The 21,294-nt window shown below is 35.3% G+C and overlaps 2 protein-coding genes and 1 non-coding gene across 3 annotated transcripts; all 3 read left to right on the top strand.

Moving 5' to 3' along the window:
* The first annotated feature begins 6,375 nt into the window (after positions 1-6,375).
* Positions 6,376-10,642, top strand: LOC106138821 (uncharacterized). The gene is made up of 3 exons (XM_013340102.2): positions 6,376-6,484; positions 8,275-8,480; positions 9,462-10,642. The coding sequence occupies exons 1-3, from the start codon at positions 6,430-6,432 to the stop codon at positions 9,597-9,599; spliced, it is 399 nt and encodes a 132-aa protein (XP_013195556.1). The 5' UTR covers positions 6,376-6,429; the 3' UTR covers positions 9,600-10,642.
* A 6,061-nt stretch (positions 10,643-16,703) lies between these two features.
* LOC106138811 (uncharacterized) lies at positions 16,704-19,762 on the top strand. Its single transcript, XM_013340092.2, has 3 exons — positions 16,704-16,890; positions 19,005-19,175; positions 19,542-19,762. Exons 1-3 carry the CDS (start codon positions 16,842-16,844, stop codon positions 19,742-19,744), a joined length of 423 nt encoding a protein of 140 aa, XP_013195546.1. The 5' UTR covers positions 16,704-16,841; the 3' UTR covers positions 19,745-19,762.
* A 760-nt stretch (positions 19,763-20,522) lies between these two features.
* On the top strand, positions 20,523-20,606 carry Trnal-uaa (transfer RNA leucine (anticodon UAA)). The gene has a single exon. It is a non-coding gene; the product is annotated as a tRNA-Leu (tRNA).
* Positions 20,607-21,294: the final 688 nt, after the last annotated feature.

Below are 21,294 nucleotides of genomic sequence, written 5' to 3'. Positions count from 1 at the left end.
AGATGAACGTATCTTGATCAAATTAAGGACGTCCTGGCAAAGGGTCAGGTCGAGAGTACCCGAAACCTCCAAGCTTGCATGAAGAGAGTTATGAATGTGGATGAAGCGAAGGAAGTATGCAGAGATCGTGGCAAGTGGAAAGATGTAGTCTCTGCCTACCCCTCCGGGAAAGAGGCGTGATTTTATGTATGTATTTAGATCTCAATTATAGCTATCTTAACGTGGCCTTTCTGTCATTGCGAGACTTTTGACTCTGTCTACCCCGTAAAGAAGTGAATATATATATATATGGATGTATGTTCCAATGCATTGAAGCACCGGGTAAAAATTTAGTTAATTGCACAGATTCGCAAAATCTTTGGCCGGTTCGGTCTTCCTTGCTCTGCGTGAGAGTTCAATACAAGTTCATGGTTTTTCTAAAAATGTAAATCTCTATGAGTGATGCCTTTATCCGCTGGCAAATCATGTGTGCCCTTGATCCAAATCGTACCACTGGAAATAGCTTAAGAGCTAAAGTGCTACAGACCTATTGAGAGGCAATAAAAATACGAAGTTTGGCCAATTCTAGGAATACTTATACCTATGCTACAGTTTACATAATTTCAAATTTGGAACCTTTACCCAAGATACGAATTTTTCTAGACTATTGGCTCTGTCTACATCGTAAGCTATATATTATGATACTAGCTGTGCTCGCAACTTCGTCCGCGTGGAATAGTTATTTTGGGCATCATTGAAGCCCTCAAAGATTAATCATTTTCCCCAGTTTTTTTTTCACATTTTCCATTATTTTTCCTAATAATTGCAGCGAGATCTTAAATAGCCTAAAGCCTTCCTCGGTAAATGGTCTGTTCAACACAAAAATAATTTTTCAATTTGAACCAGTAGTTCCTGAAATTAGCGCGTTTAAACAAACAATCAAACTCTTCAGCTTTATAATATAGGTATAGATGATAGTTTTCGTTCCTAACGAAATTTCGCAAAATCTTAGATCTTTGCATCAGTCATCGTCATCCGTTATGTTATCAATCATCAACCTTTCATTGCATTACCTACATAAGTAATATTGTTTAACATCATGGTTTATTTTTTTCCTTATTATTCATTCCATATAGTCACTGACTGATAATCATAATCATTTATTCCTATGACTGAAAAACACATCTTTCCATGGGATTGTGGTGAATTCCCACGGAAACAGAGGGTTTAGGAGAACGAGAGATTATTTATTGTCCACGTAGGTGCCCACGGAAGACCAGCGTTGTGGTATATACCACGACAAATGCTGAGGGGTTTTGATACAAAACTTGTTATATATTAAGGTTTCTGTTGTTGATATATTATTATGTACCAAATAAACATTTTTTCTTCCTTTCTTTCTCTCGAACGAAGTTGCGGACAACGATTTAAACGCCATCTAACTGATCTATATAAAACTATTCAATTCGCTGTAGGTTCTGCAAATATTTTCTGTGGATCCACAGGATTGAATAACTAGTTACTTCATAGCAACGTTCTCCCAAATAACTCGCTTCTATTTCTAATTTATATCCTGTAAGTAGATAGTTCGTTTGTTTGAAAACAGATGGCGGTACTGTTATGGAGGTCAAGTTAGGCTGGATGGTATAGTGATGGAATTGAGGTTCAGTAAGTGACAACTTGCTAGCCCATCGCTTATAAGAGTCCCTTAGTCGCCTTTTACGATATCCATGTGAAAATACGGAGTGGTTATAGTTTAAAGTGCCGAAAACCACACGGCACGACAGTTCGTTCAGCTTGATGGTTGAATTATGAATTTGAGATTCGGACAGCGATAGGTTGCTAGCCCATCGCCTTAAAGAAAAATCTCAAGTTTTTAGCCCATACCTATGTAGATATGGGCTAAAATATCATAGTTCTTAGATGTGTGTCTAAGAAGATACTATGATATTTCTCCAGTACAATCTGAATAATATTCCCTATATATTTTAAGACATCTATGGGAATAAGATGGCGTCTATTCTTAGCTGCCATGAACTACACGGCAATGTCAGTTCAAACAGTATATCATAATTATGTTTTCATTAAACTCGTTCAAAAGAATTAAAGAAATATTTTTTTTTGAGGTATTTTGAACGTTAAATATTCATTTTACTCATTTCTCTTCCTCCTGGCTTCGATCCCGGTTGCATCCTCACCACTCTGGAGAGAAGCCCGGGGTATGCCTTTGACCATGGATCCTGGATTGGGTGAGTCAGCTTGCTACACTAAGCGACTCCCTTTCTTACCTTCGCGCACTGTGGAGGGGAATCTAACCAGTATTGGATCATGGTAACACATCCAGTTATCTTAATATATAGGTTTCCTCACGATGTTTTCCCTCACCGTAACCGCATCGGTTAGTATTCAAACTAATGTACGCAACTTCGAAAACAGTCATCGGTACATGGCCGAGATGGGATTCGAACCTGTGTCAACACCTCACTGATTCTACCTCCGACGCTCCTTACATACAAACTTAAAAGCATTAAAAGAATCATTTTCAACAAGTTATTTTTACCTTGGGATGGACTCATGAACTTGGGATTCTCGTTTTGGGCGATGAGCTAGCAACCTGTCACTATTTGAATCTCAATTCTATCATAAAGCCAAACAGCTAACCGTGGCCTACCAGTCTCTTCAAGACATTTTGGCTCTGTCTACCCCGCAAGAGATATAGACGTGACTATATGAATGAATGACATACATACATACACATACATATCATCACGTCTATATCCCTTACGGGGTAGACAGAGCCAACAGTCTTGAAAAGACTGAAAGGCCACGTTCAGCTATTTGGCTTAATGATAGCCTGTCGCCTAAAAAAAAGAATCCCAAGTTTGTAAGCCTATCCCTTAGTCGCCTTTTACGACATCCATGGGAAAGAGATGGAGTGGTCCTATTCTTTTTTGTATTGGTGCCGGGAACCACACGGCATGAATGAATGAATGAATTATTTTTACCGCCAGAAGTATAATGACTCGGAGACAACTTGACCCGGTGTTAGATCAGCAATCGGCAGGTACATGTCGCATCCTGTCTGCTCCCACCAGATTGACAGGAAGACCTCGGTTACCAATTGCTACGGTAATCGTGTACACCAACAGGGCGTTTTGGGTTATTTCCTTAGGTAGGTATCTGTTTGGTTTAGGGAAAACCTTAAAATTATATATGAATGAAATGTTGTATGTTAAAGATCAATAATCTTATTTTTTTAATGTTAATTTAACCTTTTTTTTATTTTCCTTTCTTTTCAGTTATATACCTAATACTACTTTTTGTTGAAATGACAAGGTATAGTTTTCTAAACCCTAGCATACCCATTATGTTATTATTTCTGTGTAGGTTATTTAGATAAGTGAGATTTTTCATTGTATGTTTGTATTATATACATAATGTCTTATTTTTTTCCATCAAAGCTTATTACATCCATTACAAGATTAGGCTAACGATAAAATGTTCTATAAGAAATTGAAAAAAATGTTAATAGACAAAACTTATTATAGTATAGAAGACTACCTCGATGACAGATTGTAACTACAACGCAATTAAAATGACATTATTAAAATCCAATTACTATTGTTAAATTATTTATAAATGTAATTAAATTAAGTTGAATATTTAAAAAAATTTAGTGCGACCTCCTCTTATCTATCCATATTGCTGTGCCCGCCAGGGTCCATAAATATGTTCTTTTTATATAATTCATAACATCATGTCAACTTTATGGTATGCAATAAATGATTGAGTATTGAGTATTGCATCCATATGTATGTAGATATATATAATCTCGTCTGTATCCTAAATTTTATTGGAAATAAGCTTTCAGTTTCTTTTTGGGGATTGTTGGCTCTGTCTGTCCCGTAAGGCAAAAAGACGTGATTGATAAGAAAAATAAATTCTTTTTGGTTTTGCTTATAAAAACCTTGCCTTTGGACAAGTAAGAGCTTGATTGATATCTAATTACTAGCTGTGCCCGCGACTTCATACGCGTGGAATAGTTATATTGGGCATCATTGAAGCCCTCAAGGATGAATAATTTTCCCCGTTTTTTTTTTTCACATTTTCCATTACTTCTTCACTCCTAAAAGTTGCAGCGTGATATTATAAAGCCTTCCTCGATAAATGGTCTTTTCAACACAAAAATAATTTTTCAATTTGAACCAGTAGTTCCTGAGGTTAGCGCGTTCGAACGAACAAACTCTTCAGCTTTATAATATTAGTATAGATAACGAAATAAAAACAATATTTCTGTATACATACCAAAACATCTTGCATGTGTACCTAGAACTCAGGGTATCCGAGATAATGATATGGAACGGTCTCGCAACGTAGCAACTAAAAGATTCCTGGCTGACGTTATTCAATACCTAGATTCAATACCTAAGGGCACATCTAGACATGCACGTTATTAATTAAACAAACAAACTAACACTAAATAACTAGTTTTTAAGGGATTTTCGCAAATCCCACGAAAGCTTTTATTTTTTTCCGGCATTAAAAACACCCTATGCCCATCTAAAGACTCTTGATTATACATATATACGTTATGTGCGAAATTTCAAGAAGAGTCGTTTAGTAAATGAGTGAAGAGGCAACAAACAAACTTACTTTCTCGTTTATAATACTACTATTTGGGATAGGTTTTTAATTCAGACCAAGCCTAACACTTCTGCGCAGAAACTGCATTCAAATCGGTTTAATAACTTTTACGTGATGCGAATACAAACATACTGATAGACAGACATCCGGATATTCAAAAAATCACATTCCAAAGTTTTTTTTAAATTTATTTGTTAATGAATCAACAACAATTGAAAGATAACAATAGAATATGTAAAAACTTAATCTCATGCCAATAAGATAATGAAATGAGAATATGTTGCTAATCCATCGCCTAAAACAAGTATAAGTACATACATACATATAATCACGTCCATACCCCTTGCGGGGTAGACAGAGCCAACAGTCTTAAAACGACTGATAGGCCACGTTTAGCCGTTTGGCTTACTTAAGGTTACTAGTCTGTCGCCTAAAAATAGAGTCCCAAGTTTATACGCCTATCCCTTAGTCGCCTTTTACGACATCCATGGGAAAGAGATGAAGTGGTCCTATTCTTTCTTTTCTTATGGTGCCGGAAAACATACGGCACTATATTAACAAGTATAAGCTCTTCTCTTAATGGACTTTTACAATCTGAGAAGGAGGAGAAGCAACGTTGAAAGTTTAGAACGTACTCCCAGTATGGAAATGCCCTTACTTTTTAACAGAAATAGCCCCCTCACATACCAGGTACGTACCCTAATGCTACACCAACAAGAGGTATAGTAGAACAAACAATCAAATTCTATTTTCGGTCAGCCAGCCCTCATGTAATTTATTACTTAAGAAACCACTGCCTGCATTGCCTCACTGAAATAAATACATAGAGGTACATACATACAGAGCTAAAGTAAAGATATATATATATAAATATCATATATTTCTCTGTAAATTTCAGATAAGTAGGAGTACTTAAATAAATAAAAATTAGTAAAAGGAAATGGGTCAGAGAATCTTTTTTCCCATTTAGAAATGGCTACTTAGGTACATACCTAAGTAGCCATTTCTAAATGGGATGGCACATGTAAATACATACATACATACATAAAATCACGCCTCTTTCCCGGAGGGGTAGGCAGAGACTACCTCTTTCCACTTGCCTTGATCTCTGCATACTTCCTTCGCTTCATCCACATTCATAACTCTCTTCATGCAAGCAAATGTGTAAATCATAGAGCAATATGCGCTTTATGAATTACGCACAGCTTTTCGGAGGCTTTATACATAGATACTTTCACTTGATCACTTTTCCATGGAAGTCGAAAAATGCGACTAAAGGGTAGGCTTATAAACTTGGGATCCTTCTTGTGCGATGGGATTGCAACACGTCACTATTTCAATTTTCAATTCCGTTATAAAGCCATACCTATACAGATACAGCTGAACGTGGCCTTTCGGTCTTTTCACAACTGTCGACTCTGTCTGCTCCGCAGGGGATATAGACGTGATTATATGTATGTAATTACATCGGCATTATTATTACCAATTTCTTTTCTTTATTGTTGTCAACACAACTGATAAATAATGTAACCACCTACTCAAACCCTCAAATCCTACATCCACAAAGAAAAATACCAAATTGTTTAGTAAACCCCACAACGTACTGCATCCGGATTCGCAACGGCTTTATGACACTGAAATACCAATTGGCTCACGTGGTACTTCCTATTTACCTACCTACAGGGCAATTGAATAATCTATGGGTTACTATATGATGCTGGGGAACCTCTATGCCCATTCAGCTCAGTGTGGCAGTGGTCCTGGTGCGCGGTGGCTGTCGGTTTGAACCGGTGAGAACTTGACAAAATGGCCGTCGCTCATCTTTGCTTTTTAGCAGTTATATGCAGTTTACTCCATCAAGGTTTGTTGGATTTTTTACTTGTTGCTGTTTGTTACCCGAAATAATGAGAAGTAATAATTAATGTATGTATATAATTATGTAATGTAGTACCCGAAACCGCCGAGCTTGCATGAAGAGAGTTATGAATGTGGATGTGATTTTCCTCCGGGAAAGAGGCGTGATTTTATGTATGTTGTTTGTTTACTTTTAGTGGTTTATTTCATAGCATTGTTGAAGATGTAACCGTACGGTTAGCTGACTATAGAAAGGACTAAAGTGCCTACTAATCAGATTAGAAGGCCTGTTTCGTGGTTGTGTTGACTATGAGTTACAGGCCTCAAGATACATCCCCAGTGAGGTCGATTAGTATCTCAAAATACCAGTCCCGTAATTCCTTTGGGGCTAGCTTTTTTATACATACATATAATCCCTGTCTATATCCCTTGCGGGGTAGACAGAGCCAACAGTCTTGAAAAGACTGATAGGTCACTTTCAGCTATTTGGCTTAAAAATAGAATTGAGATTCAAATAGGTTGACAGGTTGCTAGCCCATCGCCTAAAAGAAGAATCCCAAGTTTATAAGCTCATGCCTTAGTCGCCTTTTACGACATCCATGGGAAAGAGATGGAGTGGTCTTATTCTTTTTTCTTTTGGTTCCGGGAACCTCACGGCATTTATAAATTTTATTTAAGTTGGTAACAGCAATTCTTTCATTAAGCCAAATAGCTGAAAGTGGCCTATCAGTCTTTTGAAGACCGTTCGCTCTGTTTACCCCGCAAGGGACATAGACGATAATCACGTCTATGTATGTATATTAGTAGCAGTAAGATATTGAATCATAAAAATATCCTAAACCGTCATTAAAACTAAGTCGAATCATTTATCGATATTTAAGGTTCCAAATTCCATGCTGACTTGACTCCAAAACCAAAATTTTTGGAATACGGTTACTTTTACCAAAAGTTTTGTTCTTGTTATGAGAATAACACCAGTATGATGATAATATTGGAAATTGTTATCCTAATTATCTCAACAAATATTATAAATGCCCGCGACTTCGTCGCGGGGAATAGTTATTTTGGACATCATTGATGCCCTCAAGGATGAATAATTTTCCCCGTTTTTTTCACATTTTCTATTATTTCTTTGCTCCTTATAGTTGCAGCGTGATGTTATATAGCCAATAGCTTTCCTCGATAAATGGTTTATTCGACATAAAAAGATTTTTTCTGTATTTCCTGATATAAGCGCGTTCAAACAAACAAACTTTTCAGCTTTATAATATTAGTATAGATTAGAAAGTAAGATGGTTCGTTCGTTAACTCTTTACAGTTAGTCCATTGGATTGGATATTTTTGGATCATACATACATACGAGTATGTATAGTGTGGAGTCAGATTAATTTTCACGAGAGCGGAACTGCCTGCGGTCGAAAGCTAATCCTACTAATATTATAAATGCGAAAGTTTGTGAGTATGTCAGTAAGGTGACTCTGAGTACTCCAAAAGGAGATAACTGGAACAAACAATAGAATATGCCGTGTTTCCCGGCACCAATAAAAAAAAAAGAATGGGACCACTCCATCTCGTTCCCATGGATGTCGCAAAAGGTGACTAAGGGATAGGCTAATTGACGTGGGTTTCTTCTTTCAGGCGATGGGCTAGCAACCTGTTATTATTTGAATCTAAATTCAATTATTGAACCAGACAGCTGAATGTGGCCTATCGGTCTTTTCAAGACTGTTGGCTCTGTCTACCCCGCAAGGGATATAGACGTGATTATGTATGTAACAATAAAATCTTTGGTTCCAGGGCTAGCCATCACGTGCTACCAATGTAACAGTCACAACGACTCCCGATGTCTGCTGGACAAATTGCCAGATTCCCTAAGACAGCCGTGCAGTTCCAAGGACACAATGTGCAGGAAGATCTCTCAGATAGTGGAGTTTGAAATGAATGGCATGCCGCCGGACAGCCGAGTCATCAGAGGCTGCGGTTGGGATGAAAGCAGTTATAAAGTAAGATGATAGATAGATAAAACTCTTTATTGCACCATAAGAGTAAAGCATACAACACAGCACAAAGCAGATAGAGATGGTACAAAGGCGTACTTATCGCTAATGCAATCTCTTCCAGTCAACCTTTAGAAGAAGAAACTATATTATTATGTATGCAGTCTGTGCAAGTTTATATTTATCGTTTATGTATGTATGTAGTTTATTTATTATACACTAACATCTGTTAAGTATGCTGCCCACCCGGTTCCAGGATTATACCTTTCACTACCCAAAGGTTGGCTGGAAGAGATTACTTAGCGATAAGTCCGCCTTTGCTCAACATATTCATAATGTATGTTTCTAAAACATTTCTAAAACATATGTTTTTTTTATGGGCAATAAATTGTATTGTATTGTACATATTATTTATTGTTTACCATGTGGTTTTCAGCACTGAAATTGATCAATCTGTCACATCACCATACATGCTATTTTCACGTAATACAACTACCATGAACCTTTTGGATTAAGTTCTCTGGTTTATACGTTCATGGAGACATTTCGCAATTTCCTTGTAGACAAAGGCGAAACGTTGACATAGACAAAACGTGGATATATGACATCTTTACATATCCTATGTCCTATGTATGGCTACTTTACAAATTATTAAGGCATGTCAAATTTTTACCTCACGCGCAGTAGTTTTGGCTTTGCGTAGCGCGACCGACACGCTTTATTTAAGTGATTTTTTTTTAAGTGGGCAAGGCGGTTAGCCTTTAAAAAAGGTTGCTCTCAGTTTGACCTGACGTATGTCAGTCCGCGAATATCTCGCATTTCGCAGAACCGATTTTGATGCGGTTTTCAGGAAAGTGTTTCTTACACTTAGAAGATGGTTTTAGAAAGACCGATTTAAAAAATAATAATATCTATAGAAGGCGGTTCTCTTGTTATCTGAATGTAAAGTAATAAGTATATATGTAGATAATTTTTTTTTAATCACAGGGCCGTTGCTACCAAAGATCAGGCTTCGGCGGGAGACAAGAAGTGTGCTCGTGTACAGAAGACGGCTGCAACTCCTCATCAATGCCGGTGGCTGCCACTGCTCTGATGCTGCTCACCGTAGCCCTCTTGAGGTTCTAAAACCTATTGCCTAGTAGTAACTAGGTACCAATGTCCGATGTATGGCTAGATAAAACTAATTTGAGAGTTATTCCGTTAGGATATTCCAGGTTTTATGGATGATACTGTTCTAAATCCAAACATGAAGTAAAAATGGCATACGCACGAAACCTCTTTAAGCCCATTTTAGAGTAAAATAATTTTTGAAAAAAATTGTTTTTCTTCTTTGTTTATGACTTAGATCAACTCACTTTTATACCAATCATAGTACAAATAATTAAGGGTTAGGAATAAAAAATATTCACGAATTATAGATAAAGAATCAAGTGCTGCTGCCAAAAAGTAAAAAAATCTAAATTTAAACATTAAAAATTAATATTTACAAAACTGTTTACAAAATATTCAGGCACCGAACTGATATTTTTACTGATATTTAAGCGAGTTAGGTAAGACGACTGGAACAAGGCTTGTAATCCTGGCACCATGCCTGCCTTTTTTTCATAAATATTTATGAAAAAAAAACTTTAAATTTAAAAAAGGAAATGTTTGTTTACAATGTGTTCGACAGAGCGGAATGTCCTGTGCTCTGTGATTTCTATAATTCTAGTGAGAAGTGCAGTTTAGTGCCGCCATGTTAATTAGGTACTAGTTAGTTTCATTTGTAAATAGACTAGAAACTGTTTAGAATGCTCGCATGTGTCTGTTAGTCTGTTAGTGTTGTTCGTAGAAACAAATGGATGTAACTTTTAAATTAAGACTATAGTTTCTATTGTGTAAAAACCAGATGATAAAGGGAGCAAATATCTTGTTTATTTCTAAAATATAACCTTAAAAAAATTGTAAGCCGAAAGGTTATCCAAACTGAATTGTAAATTCAACAAAGCTCTTTATTAGATTTTAGAATCAACTTTTCAACAAAGACAAAATTTGAATACAAAAAAGATATTTAGAATTTTAAGAATTATGATAGGTATAATGTTATATTAAGTTACCAGCAGAGTTAACCAAAGAAACGATAGTTACCAATTAACCGTTGTAAAATTAGTTATCTTAATTGTCAACTTAGACTGCCTTAATGCTTTTGTTGTGTTTGTAGCAAATGTATTTATTAAAAGTTTTTCAACATATCGATTTTTATTCGACACCTTGATATTAACTAATTTTATTGACTTTATCCCAAAAATATTGACTATAACGATAATCTGTGTAGGTATTACACTCTTGAGTACCTTTCACATAAAAATATATATATATAATATAACAAATAAATTTTACCCAAAGAGACTAAAACGAACAGCGGGCTCAGATGCATACAGGTTATGACTGAGAAATACTACTACTACACTACTTCAAAGATTTGGGAAACCAATTTCTAAAATAATCATTTTTTTATTGGTCTAAAAGTGGTACCTAGGACACCTATACAAAGGGTAATCTACGTAGAATAAAGAAAATCCAAGTAAATGCAAACAAATTCCCGTGTTCATATTCCACGATGGGTTAGCAACCTGTCACTATTGCTTCTAACCTGAATGAAAAAAAAAACATAACAGTTATAAGAATGTGAGCTTCATATGTATGGGAAAAATAGGTTACGGAGGTCAGACGGGAATCGCTTTGTGTAAAAACCTGATTTACCCAATTCTGAATACTTATCAAAAAGCGTACAATAGGTTCTCTCCAGAAAAGTGAGGAGGTAACCGGGTTTAACAGCAGGAGAAAGATTTAAGTGTACGTTTTGAATTACATACATACACATAATCACGTCTATATCCCTTGCGGGGTAGACAGAGCCAACAGTCTTGAAAAGACTGAATGGCCACGTTCAGCTATTTGGCTTTAAGATAGAATTGAGACATATAACTTGGAGATTTTTTTAAGGCAAGAGTGAATAGGTATTATTTAAGCTGCGTCCACCACCTTAGGCCCCATATTGCTTAGCACCAGGCAGATTAAGGTCAAAACGAAATCAAATTATAATAAAAAAAAAATAAGTCTACCGCTTAGTCGGCTTTTACGACATCCATGGGAAAGAGATGGAGTGGTCCTATTCTTTTTTGTATTGGTGCCGAGAACCACACGGCTTATAAACTTGGGATTCTTCTTTTAGGCGATGGGCTAGCAACCTGTCACTATTTGAATCTCAATCCTATCTTAAAGCCAAATAGCTGAACGTGGCCTATCAGTCTTTACAAGGCTGCAGGCTCTGTCTACCCCGCAAGGGATAAAGACGTGATTATATGTATGTATGTACCTATGTAAAAAAAAATACTTACATACATCTAATCACGTATTTAGCGTGGGTGTGGGTCATAGTGTATGTGTCATTGTGACCAATAAAAGCGCGGATGTCATTTGTTGGACGAGGTCGGGAAGAGACCAATTGTGGTATCGCACCAGCCTCAGGACAATGTGGACAGGTGACCTGGATAGTAGGCATCCTCATTATCGTAACGTAACTATACTTACTTAATATTATTATAATAACAAAGAATTTTTAATTTTGCCGTGTGATTCCCGGCACGAATAGAAAAAAGAATAGGACCACTCCATCTCTTTCCTATGGATGTCGTAAAAGGCTTATAAACTTGGGATTCTTCTTTTAGGCGATGGGCTAGCAACCTGTCACTAATATTTGAATCTCAATTCCATCTTAAAGCCAAACAGCTGAACGTGGCCTATTAGTCTTCACAAGACTGTTGGCTCTGTCTACCCCGCAAGGGATATAGACGTGATTATATGTATAACAAAGAAATCTGAAATTAATTACATACTTACATATTATCCCGTATATATCCCTTGCGGGGTAGACAGAGCCAACAGTCTCGCAAAAATGAAAGGCCACGTTCAGCTGCATGGCTTAATGATGGAATAAGATTCAAATAGTGACAAGCTGCTAGCCCATCGCCTAAAAGCGGAATACCAAGTTTTATAATTGTTACCATTAGTCAATAATCGTAGGAAATATATGAAGCGGTCCAATTCTATAGTGCCGGAAACTACACGGCACATAAGAAGGCAATATTGCTGAAATCAATCTTGATACGTCTTTTAAAAAAAAAAAAAACTTTTGAAATAAGGGGGTTGTCTCCTTGTTTACAAAAGTTAAATGGCATAATGTCTTTTCATAAATTATTGTTTTTTGTTAATAATATGTATCTTTATTGCACATTTGTAGTATAGTTCCATCTTCTTTCTCTTGGCTTTTAGTCCCGGTTGCATCCTTACCAATAGTACAGTACCTTAGTATGTAGTAATTACAAGCGAATCGAACCCAGCTACTCCAAGATAAAGGTAGCCAATAAGACCTTATTGATGTTTTATATAGTTTGTTTGGGTACGATTAGTTGCCATGTACAGCCAAAGTGCAAAGAAACGTTGACTCTCTGTCCATACTTACCACAAAACCATAGTTGCCTTGTAGGCGACTGTACATTTGGAAGACTAAATATGTAATTCTGCGGGAACATGTGGTTCTTGTAAAAATATAGCTCAAAAAATTAAACTTCTGAGGAAGAACGCCAGTCACACAATCAACACTTGATCACAAAAGAAAATATAGCAATAATTTATTATCACAACGAACCAACTTTGAGTAGTGAAGGTAAATATTTTTTTCAACGTGGGCTATAAGTCTTCTCAAGAATGTTTGTTCTGTCTACCCCGCAAGGGATATAAACGTGATTATATGTAGGTATGTAAAAACTATAAAATAATACGTTGCCTATAAAAGAGTTGCTACAAAGACTACATCTTCGTAGCAACTTCTACGGCTACATGCTACGAAGGAATATGATCGTAGAGCTCTTATATACGGCGTAGGCTCGTAGCATTTAAAAGCATTTATATTACGGCAAGATTACGGTTTGAAAAATTGGAATTACATAGTAATGTAATAATGTTACTTTTTGTTCAGATCGCCGCTTGCGCTTTTGAAGTGGATGTTAATTTAATTAGGTAATTTAGCTAATTTACCAACTTCTCAGTTTAGGAATGAAGCTAATAAAAAAAGAACTCAAAAGTGTAAGATAGAATTAGCTTTATTTTTCAAAATAAGATACAATGTATCGCTAAATTATATTAAGAACTACAAAATTGAATTTCGAGAGTGTGTATAAATAAATTTTTCATATAGCTAAACTAGATTAATTTGTGGCAAACAACCTTTACAAGAAACAAAATTACAACTTGAGAAGCTCTGTCAATAATTGAACCCGGTACTTCGTAGGTACTTCCAGAATGAGGAAATGTCTAGCGTGATCCCCATAATTGCAGATAGTATTTCCTTTCTAATTCCCATAAACGTTCCTGTATATTAGATCCGAATAAATCCTGTTCACTTTGTTTGCGTCTCAACTAACACACAAAAGGAGGACTGCGTTATAAATTCCAGTTATTCTGTTTGCACGACAGTTTCTTACCGTCTTCACTACACGAGGTTAACAAAAAAGATCGAAAAAAGTGTTATTATATACGAAATATTACTTAATTAAATGCGATAGTACAAATTCAACGCTTTGAATGTATTTATAAAAGATTCTTAAGAACTCCTGTGATAATTAAATAGCAAATTTACTTAAGCGACATATTGCAGCACAAAGTGAACAGGATTTAATTTAAAAATGGTGGACTGCAAACATCAAGTCGTCTTGTGTGTATTGTTGCCGTCATTGTTTACGTTATGTAAGTACCTACTTATTGTACTAACTTTAAGGACTAACCTACAAATTTTGTGGAACGTAGAATTACTCGCTGGTTTGTGACATTTTATAATTAACGTGTTTACAATAAGGAATGATATTTATAAAATTACTAGCGACCCGCCCCGGCTTCATACGGGTGCAAAATTATAAATGTTATTATACATAAAAACCTTCCTCTTGAATCACTCTACCTGTTACAAAAACCGCATCAAAATCCGTTGCGTAATTTTAAAGATTTAAGCATACAGACAAACAGACTAAAATAGCGACTTTGTTTTATACTATGTAGTGATTTTAACAATGATCATCAGAATATCATTATGCTAAGTACCAATTGGGCCTCCGCTCAATAATGTCATGGCGCGACCCAAAATAATGGTCTTCAACAGGTACCTACCATAACTACTGCTGTTATATAAGTTACTAGTTTTTGCGCGGAGCTACGCTTCCGTGGGAAATTCTAGAAAAAAGTAGCCTATGTCACTCTTGCAAATCCAAAATACTATATCTATACTACATTTTGTGAAAATCAGTCCAGTAGTTTGTGAGTTTATTCGTTACAAACATACAAATCTTTTCTCTATACTAATAGTATAATAATACAAATATTATTATTTTTATTTAATTAGGTAGCAGGTTAGAATGATTATTTATTTATTTATTTATATACACAAAATTATATACAGGAGCATTAAATACAGTAATTCTAGAACAAAGGTGCTACTTATTTCAAAAGAAATCTCTTCCAGTAGACCCATGAGAGGAGAAATGAATTTTGAAGCGGTATGGCGTGTGCATAAATATCGTTTAACATATTTAACTAAAGATACATATCTTTATGATGATAATGATTCTTAGTCACCCAAAAATAAAAGTGAAATTTATGAGGCTTGTAAACTTGGAATTTATCTTTTAGGCGATAGGCCAGCAACCTGTCGCCTCCATTGACATAGCCATTCATGGGAACGAGATGGACTGGTCCTATCCTTTTTTTATTGGTGCTCGGAACCACACGGCACATTAATGTACTACTGGAGTACAAAAAACAGTATCTCGTTTAGTGTCACATTCAGTATGATTCAGACACACATTTATCTGTGTGTGACGCACAGGAAGGGTCGCACAAAGCACAATGGAGATGAGATTTGCTCACATTTGCCGCATTCATAGAATAAAGCGCTCACGCCGAACTCACCAGTGCGTGCGCATGCTGATTCTGGTTTTTTTTAAGTATAGAATAGAATATTTATTTTCTTATGACTAGTGTTTACAAAAGGTGTAAAACAAAACATATTTCCTCCCGGTCAGCCATTAATTATAGCATGCAAATTATTATAATTCGTAATTATGTATATGCAAATTAGTATAATTCGTTAATATCGTTTACATTTATACATACATAAAATCATGCCTTTTTCCCTGTTAATAGGCAGAGACTACATCTGTCTACTTGCCATGATCCTTGCATACATATTAATGTATGAAAACTTGATGTGCAAACGCGAAACGAGAGAACGCAGAAATGCCTTAATATTCGACGTCCTGGTAAAGGGTCAGGTCAAGAGTACCCGAAACCCCAGCATAAATAAATATAATATAAAAACAATAAAGACAATAGATTACGTTTTCATTCGTTATTAACAAAAAATATCAATACTTGTCAGTACACCGATTTTGACGATTATAAGCTATCTTTTTTCCACGCGATCGAAGCGAAGAACAAAAGTGTAATTAAAAAAAAAGTCACGATTATTGATTTTACTAGGTACCGAATGTGGGCCACAGATGAGATAAACTTTGACTTTCTGCATTGTGAACAAAGATAGTTGGTATCTACAATTTCAAGGCAATGTCAATTTGATATTTATTAAATTTAAATAAATAAATAAATTCTACAACGTGATTACATGTTAGAATGATAATAAGTAAATAAAATAAAAAATATTAAACCGCCGAGCTTCCATGAAGAGGGTCATGAATGTGAAAGAAGCGAAATAAAGAATTGTATTTTTGAAGTTAAAACTTCTTCAGCGGATTTGTACACTTTTTGTGATGGGCAAAAAATTTAACTCGCGTCATGTACCTACGCGCCAAAAGTTCCTACGTGGGTATGAGCTATTATTTTAATAAAATATATAATCGTGGTTAAAGAACTTTATTTCTCAAAAATATTACATTTCACTTACAGAGAAAACATTTAAAAAAAATATGTACATTTGTTGGTGTGAGCAGTAACATAATAATTTTTAGATTAGGAATAGTTAAGGGTAAGTATTTCTTTATTAATTTTTTTGTTAGTTTTATTCACAACAAAACACATAAATTATTTAATATCAGTTATATGCCCAAAAATATATAATCAACATAACTAACTGCAAATCGTCGGCCGAGTTATAGCTTTATTCAAATGATTTATTCGGAATATGGCGGTATCCTGTCGGCACATATTGTACAATCAAATCAAACACACATTGTTAATGTAAACAGTAGTGACCAGGGTATCGCCTGGCACACGACGTGTTATCATTTGCCAATAAATTAATAAATAAATCTGGAAATCATGAAGAATTTGGCCTTGTTGGCCTGTCTGTTTGTCTGTTTTCAGAGCGGTAAGTTTCGTTATCTGTAAAAATACTTTTAAGGTTAGATTAACGGGGGCGTTTCACTCTACTGGGAAATTAGGTTGTAAAATTTCGTATTAATATGTAATTTTTATGTAATTTCTATTTACGAAATAGTGCGGACAGATGCAAAATTTGCTGATAAATGCAAATTATAACAGCCTTGGAAAAAAAGTTGGTTCTCAATTTGACCTGTATGTATGTTTGTACGCGATTATCTAGCCTTTCGCTGTACCGATTTTGATGCGGTTTTCAGGAAAGTGTTTGTTATATTTGGGAGAAGGTTTTAGACCGATTTCAAAAAGGAGGATATCGATTGAAAGCGGTGCACTTTTTACAAAAATTATTTATGTTTTTGTATGTAGTTCCCGCGTTAAAACTGCATTAAAATTTATATGAATAGTTCAGACACTTTCACGCGACTTATGTGAATAAGTAGATAACTTATACCATAAAATTTTATTCATTAATAATTTTAGCGCGGGAAACTCATTCTCTTCAGCGAGATTTTACGTTGCATGGTCGCAATTCATCAATGGATTAAGGTTTAGCTAGTTATAAAATAAATTATGTATACGACGAAGAACAAATATGATTTAGATTTTAAAGTTATGTAGTAGATTATTATATTTTTTGCAAATAATGCGAAGTATAGCGAATTTTGTTTTTTATTGACGAAATTTAGTATCACAATACAGGCTAGGTATATAAGGAAATCCTACATCCTCCACAAACGTGTGCGATTAAAATAATAATCTGCTTTGTATTTGCATTACTATTCAAATCATTCCTGGATGTAAAATAAAATATTTCTAAAAAATAAAGATACTTAATGATTTAACAAATGGAGTGTTCATACTGTGATATTAGGTAAAACTGTAAGCGAATGAATCATTTGAAAAAAAATATTGACAACGTATTTACAAATTGATTTTATTTATCGACAACAAGTAGGTACTTACAATATCTATCGTTATCAGTATCCGCAACTATTAAATGTTGGAATACTTTTTAATTAATTCTATTAGTATGTACATACATACATTACACACAATGGAGTCTTTGTCTCTTAACAGAAATAATGAAAGGCTACGCGAGTAAGACTTACACTCGATCAGTTTTAATACTTGCAACGATTGAGTGAATGAGTTTACCCTCAGAGTAATCCGAACATCAAGAAATCTATCTTAGTTTAAGTATTCAGTCCTTGTTATTTTAGACTGAGCCCATGATTCCTAATTAATCAATACTGTCTTAAGATAAATGACGTAAAAAATTATTGTTTTAACCGACGGCACCAAATTCGACGACGACGACGCATTATTAATTTAATTTACATATACGTCTTAGCTATTTGTGTTTTCTAAAAAAAAAAAATTAAAATGAAATACAACCTTATGTAATTCAAAAATCTCAAAAACTACGCAAGCAAAATATATAAAAGAAGAAACCAACTGTCTTATTTTTCTGCACGAGTCTGTACTATTCCTGTATTTTCTATATGCAAAGACGATACTTATAACAAAAACATTTTTTTTTATTTATATGGGACGAATAACACAGATTGAGTGAGCCTTGAAGTAAGTTCGAGACTTATGTTGCGAGGTACTAACTCAGCGATACTAAATTTTACAAAAAACACTTACGTACCTATATAGATAAATATCCAATGCCCAGAACAAAGTACCCGAAACTGCCGAGCTTGCATGAATATGGGTGAAGCGAAGGAAATATGCAGAGATCGTGGCAAGTGGAAAGAGGTAGTCTCTGCCTACCCCTCCGGGAGAGAGGCGTGATTTTATGTATGTACTAGCTGTCCCGGCAAACGTTGTTTTGCCATATAAATAATTTTTAAAAATCTCTAATTAAAAAAAAAAAAATTAAGTGTGGACAACCCTTAACACTTAGGGGTATGAAAAATAGATGTTAGCCGATTCTCAGACCTACTGAATATGCATGCAAAATTTGGTTAAAATCGGTAAAGCCGTTTCGTAGGAGTACGGAGACAAATATTGTGACACGAGAATTTTATATATAAGATGTATGTACCCAGGACAAGCAGAGAATGTTCTTTACTCATACCCTGACGAATTTTGTTCCAGGTACCTCAATCCGCTGTTACGAATGTAACAGCAAGAACAACACCATGTGCCTGGACCCCTCCCTGTACGACAAGGAGACGGTGAACAAGTTCCTCATCTCCACAGACTGCCAGAAGGGAGTGTTCAGTCCGCACCAGAAAGATTTCTTCTGTAGGAAGATTATACAGACTAGTAAGTTTGACGATTGTATTATCTGCCGTGTGGTTCTTAGCACTCCCATATCTTTCCTATGGACGTCGTAAAAGGCGACTAAGTGATAGGGTTATAACTTCTTCTTCCAAACAAACTCACAGGCCTGTCCGGACATTACAAATGGCGACCTCAACCCTAATACCAACTTATGAATGCGAATGTAAAGTTACTTTGTTTGTTTGTTACCTCTTCACATGAAATTTTGTTGACTTAAAATTTAAAGTACTGAAAAGGCCACCTTAACTGTTATCATTCCTACTCTCCATTCAGTTAGGATCATAACATCAGCACGCATCTTATATCATTTACCCAAATAAGTACTCAATGAATTCTCATTTGTCACAGTCCTCCACAAAAACCACGACTCGGAAGTGCGCGTGACACGCGGCTGCGGCTGGGTGCGGCATCACAAGGACTGCTACAAGGCAGACACGGAAGACCACCTCGAGACCGTCTGTCAGTGCTTCAACGACGAATGCAATGGCGCGAGTGCGCTGGCATTCAGCGCGGCCGTGATGGCGCTGAGCGTTCTAATTTTAAGATTTTGAATAAAGAACGTGTTTTGATTTGTCTCTTTTATTTTTTTATTAGACAGCGTAGGACAAAGCATGCAATTTAGATTAGACTGTGATAGGCAGACGTCTACTTCAAGACCGTCTGTCCTGTCAGTGCTTTAAAAACGAATGCAATGGCGCGACTGCTCTGGATTTTCTCTATTTTCTTTATAGATCTCTAATTTCAAGATTTTGAATACAGATTGAGGTTAGAATTTTTTTTACTTTTTTATCAGAGAAGCTAAGGTACCGAACATAATCCATTTCTTTATTTTCGTGAAAAAGCAACATTAAAATCACTTCTTTAATACAATCAACACAATAAAAATGTTACCACCAAATTCTTTACAGCGCCATCTATTGCAATGTTTCAAAACTAACAAACAACTTGTCATACGCATACGTGCGCGTTTATTGTTTCAGACATAGTCGGTAGGGGGCTGTAAAATCCTCTTAGTTAAATATAATAACGAAAAAATTACGAGATAAATATGTTAACAATCATGATTATTTAATTTGTGTACGGCTCAAAAAAACAAATCATATATTTTCAAGAATAATGTAAAAAGATAAAAATAGTTACTTTACCTAACTATTTTTATAAAGACTCAAACAACATGCTTTTACAAGTAAATTTTAATATTAGCTATTAATGATCCGAAAAATTTTTGAGAAATATGAGAAACTGTATAGTTTCTGTATAATTGCAAATTATGGTCACATTAAATGGGCGTACTTAGCATATGATCACTATTTCGTCACTTTCTGACATGTCAGGTTGGCCGAGTGGTCTAAGGCGCCAGATTTAAGCTCTGGTTCCCGAGAGGGAGCGTGGGTTCGAACCCCACACCTGACAAAAGTGATCTTTTTGTATTTTTTTTATTTAGAATTTTAATAAAAGTTATATTATGAAATACTTTTTGATTAAAGTTATGATAAAATAAATATTGTTGTAATTTTATATTATTGTATGAATAATAATTTATTTTTGGCTGCATATTTACTCTCAACTTCGACTTCTTTGTAAAAATGTCTCATTTTTCTTTCACGATCAAGTATAACATTCCGTTGGAATTTCTGAAAATCCTCTCTAAGTGCGTCCCAATATGTGTATTCTATATTGAGGTATGTACTTACTTAAGCAACATAGGTACATACCTACATTCATAGTTATTATTTTTATACTTATTCTAGGTACGTACTAACGGATTTTACAATTCTACTATATTCCAAATTCAAAGTCTAAAATTAGCGAGTGCATTGTCTTGTCTGTCAGTCAATCATCAGTAACTAAAGGGTTTTAAATTGATTATTTTTACACCTATCCTACTACTATTATAAAGGCGAAAGTTTGTATGGATGTATGGATGTTTGTTACTCTTTCACGCAAAAACTACTGAACCGATTACCATGAAATTTGGTATGTAGGTAGCTGAAGACCCAGAATAACACATAGGCTACTTTTTATCCCAGAGTTCCCGCGGGATTGATAGGGTTTCCATGCGGACGAAGTCGCGGGCGGCCTCTAGTATTAAATGAAACAA

The sequence above is a fragment of the Amyelois transitella genome, chromosome 17 (genome assembly GCF_032362555.1).
Source record: "Amyelois transitella isolate CPQ chromosome 17, ilAmyTran1.1, whole genome shotgun sequence".
Classification (NCBI taxonomy): Eukaryota; Metazoa; Arthropoda; class Insecta; order Lepidoptera; family Pyralidae; genus Amyelois; species Amyelois transitella.
Note: the sequence above shows the minus strand (reverse complement) of the source record. Positions and strands in the feature narration are given on the sequence as shown.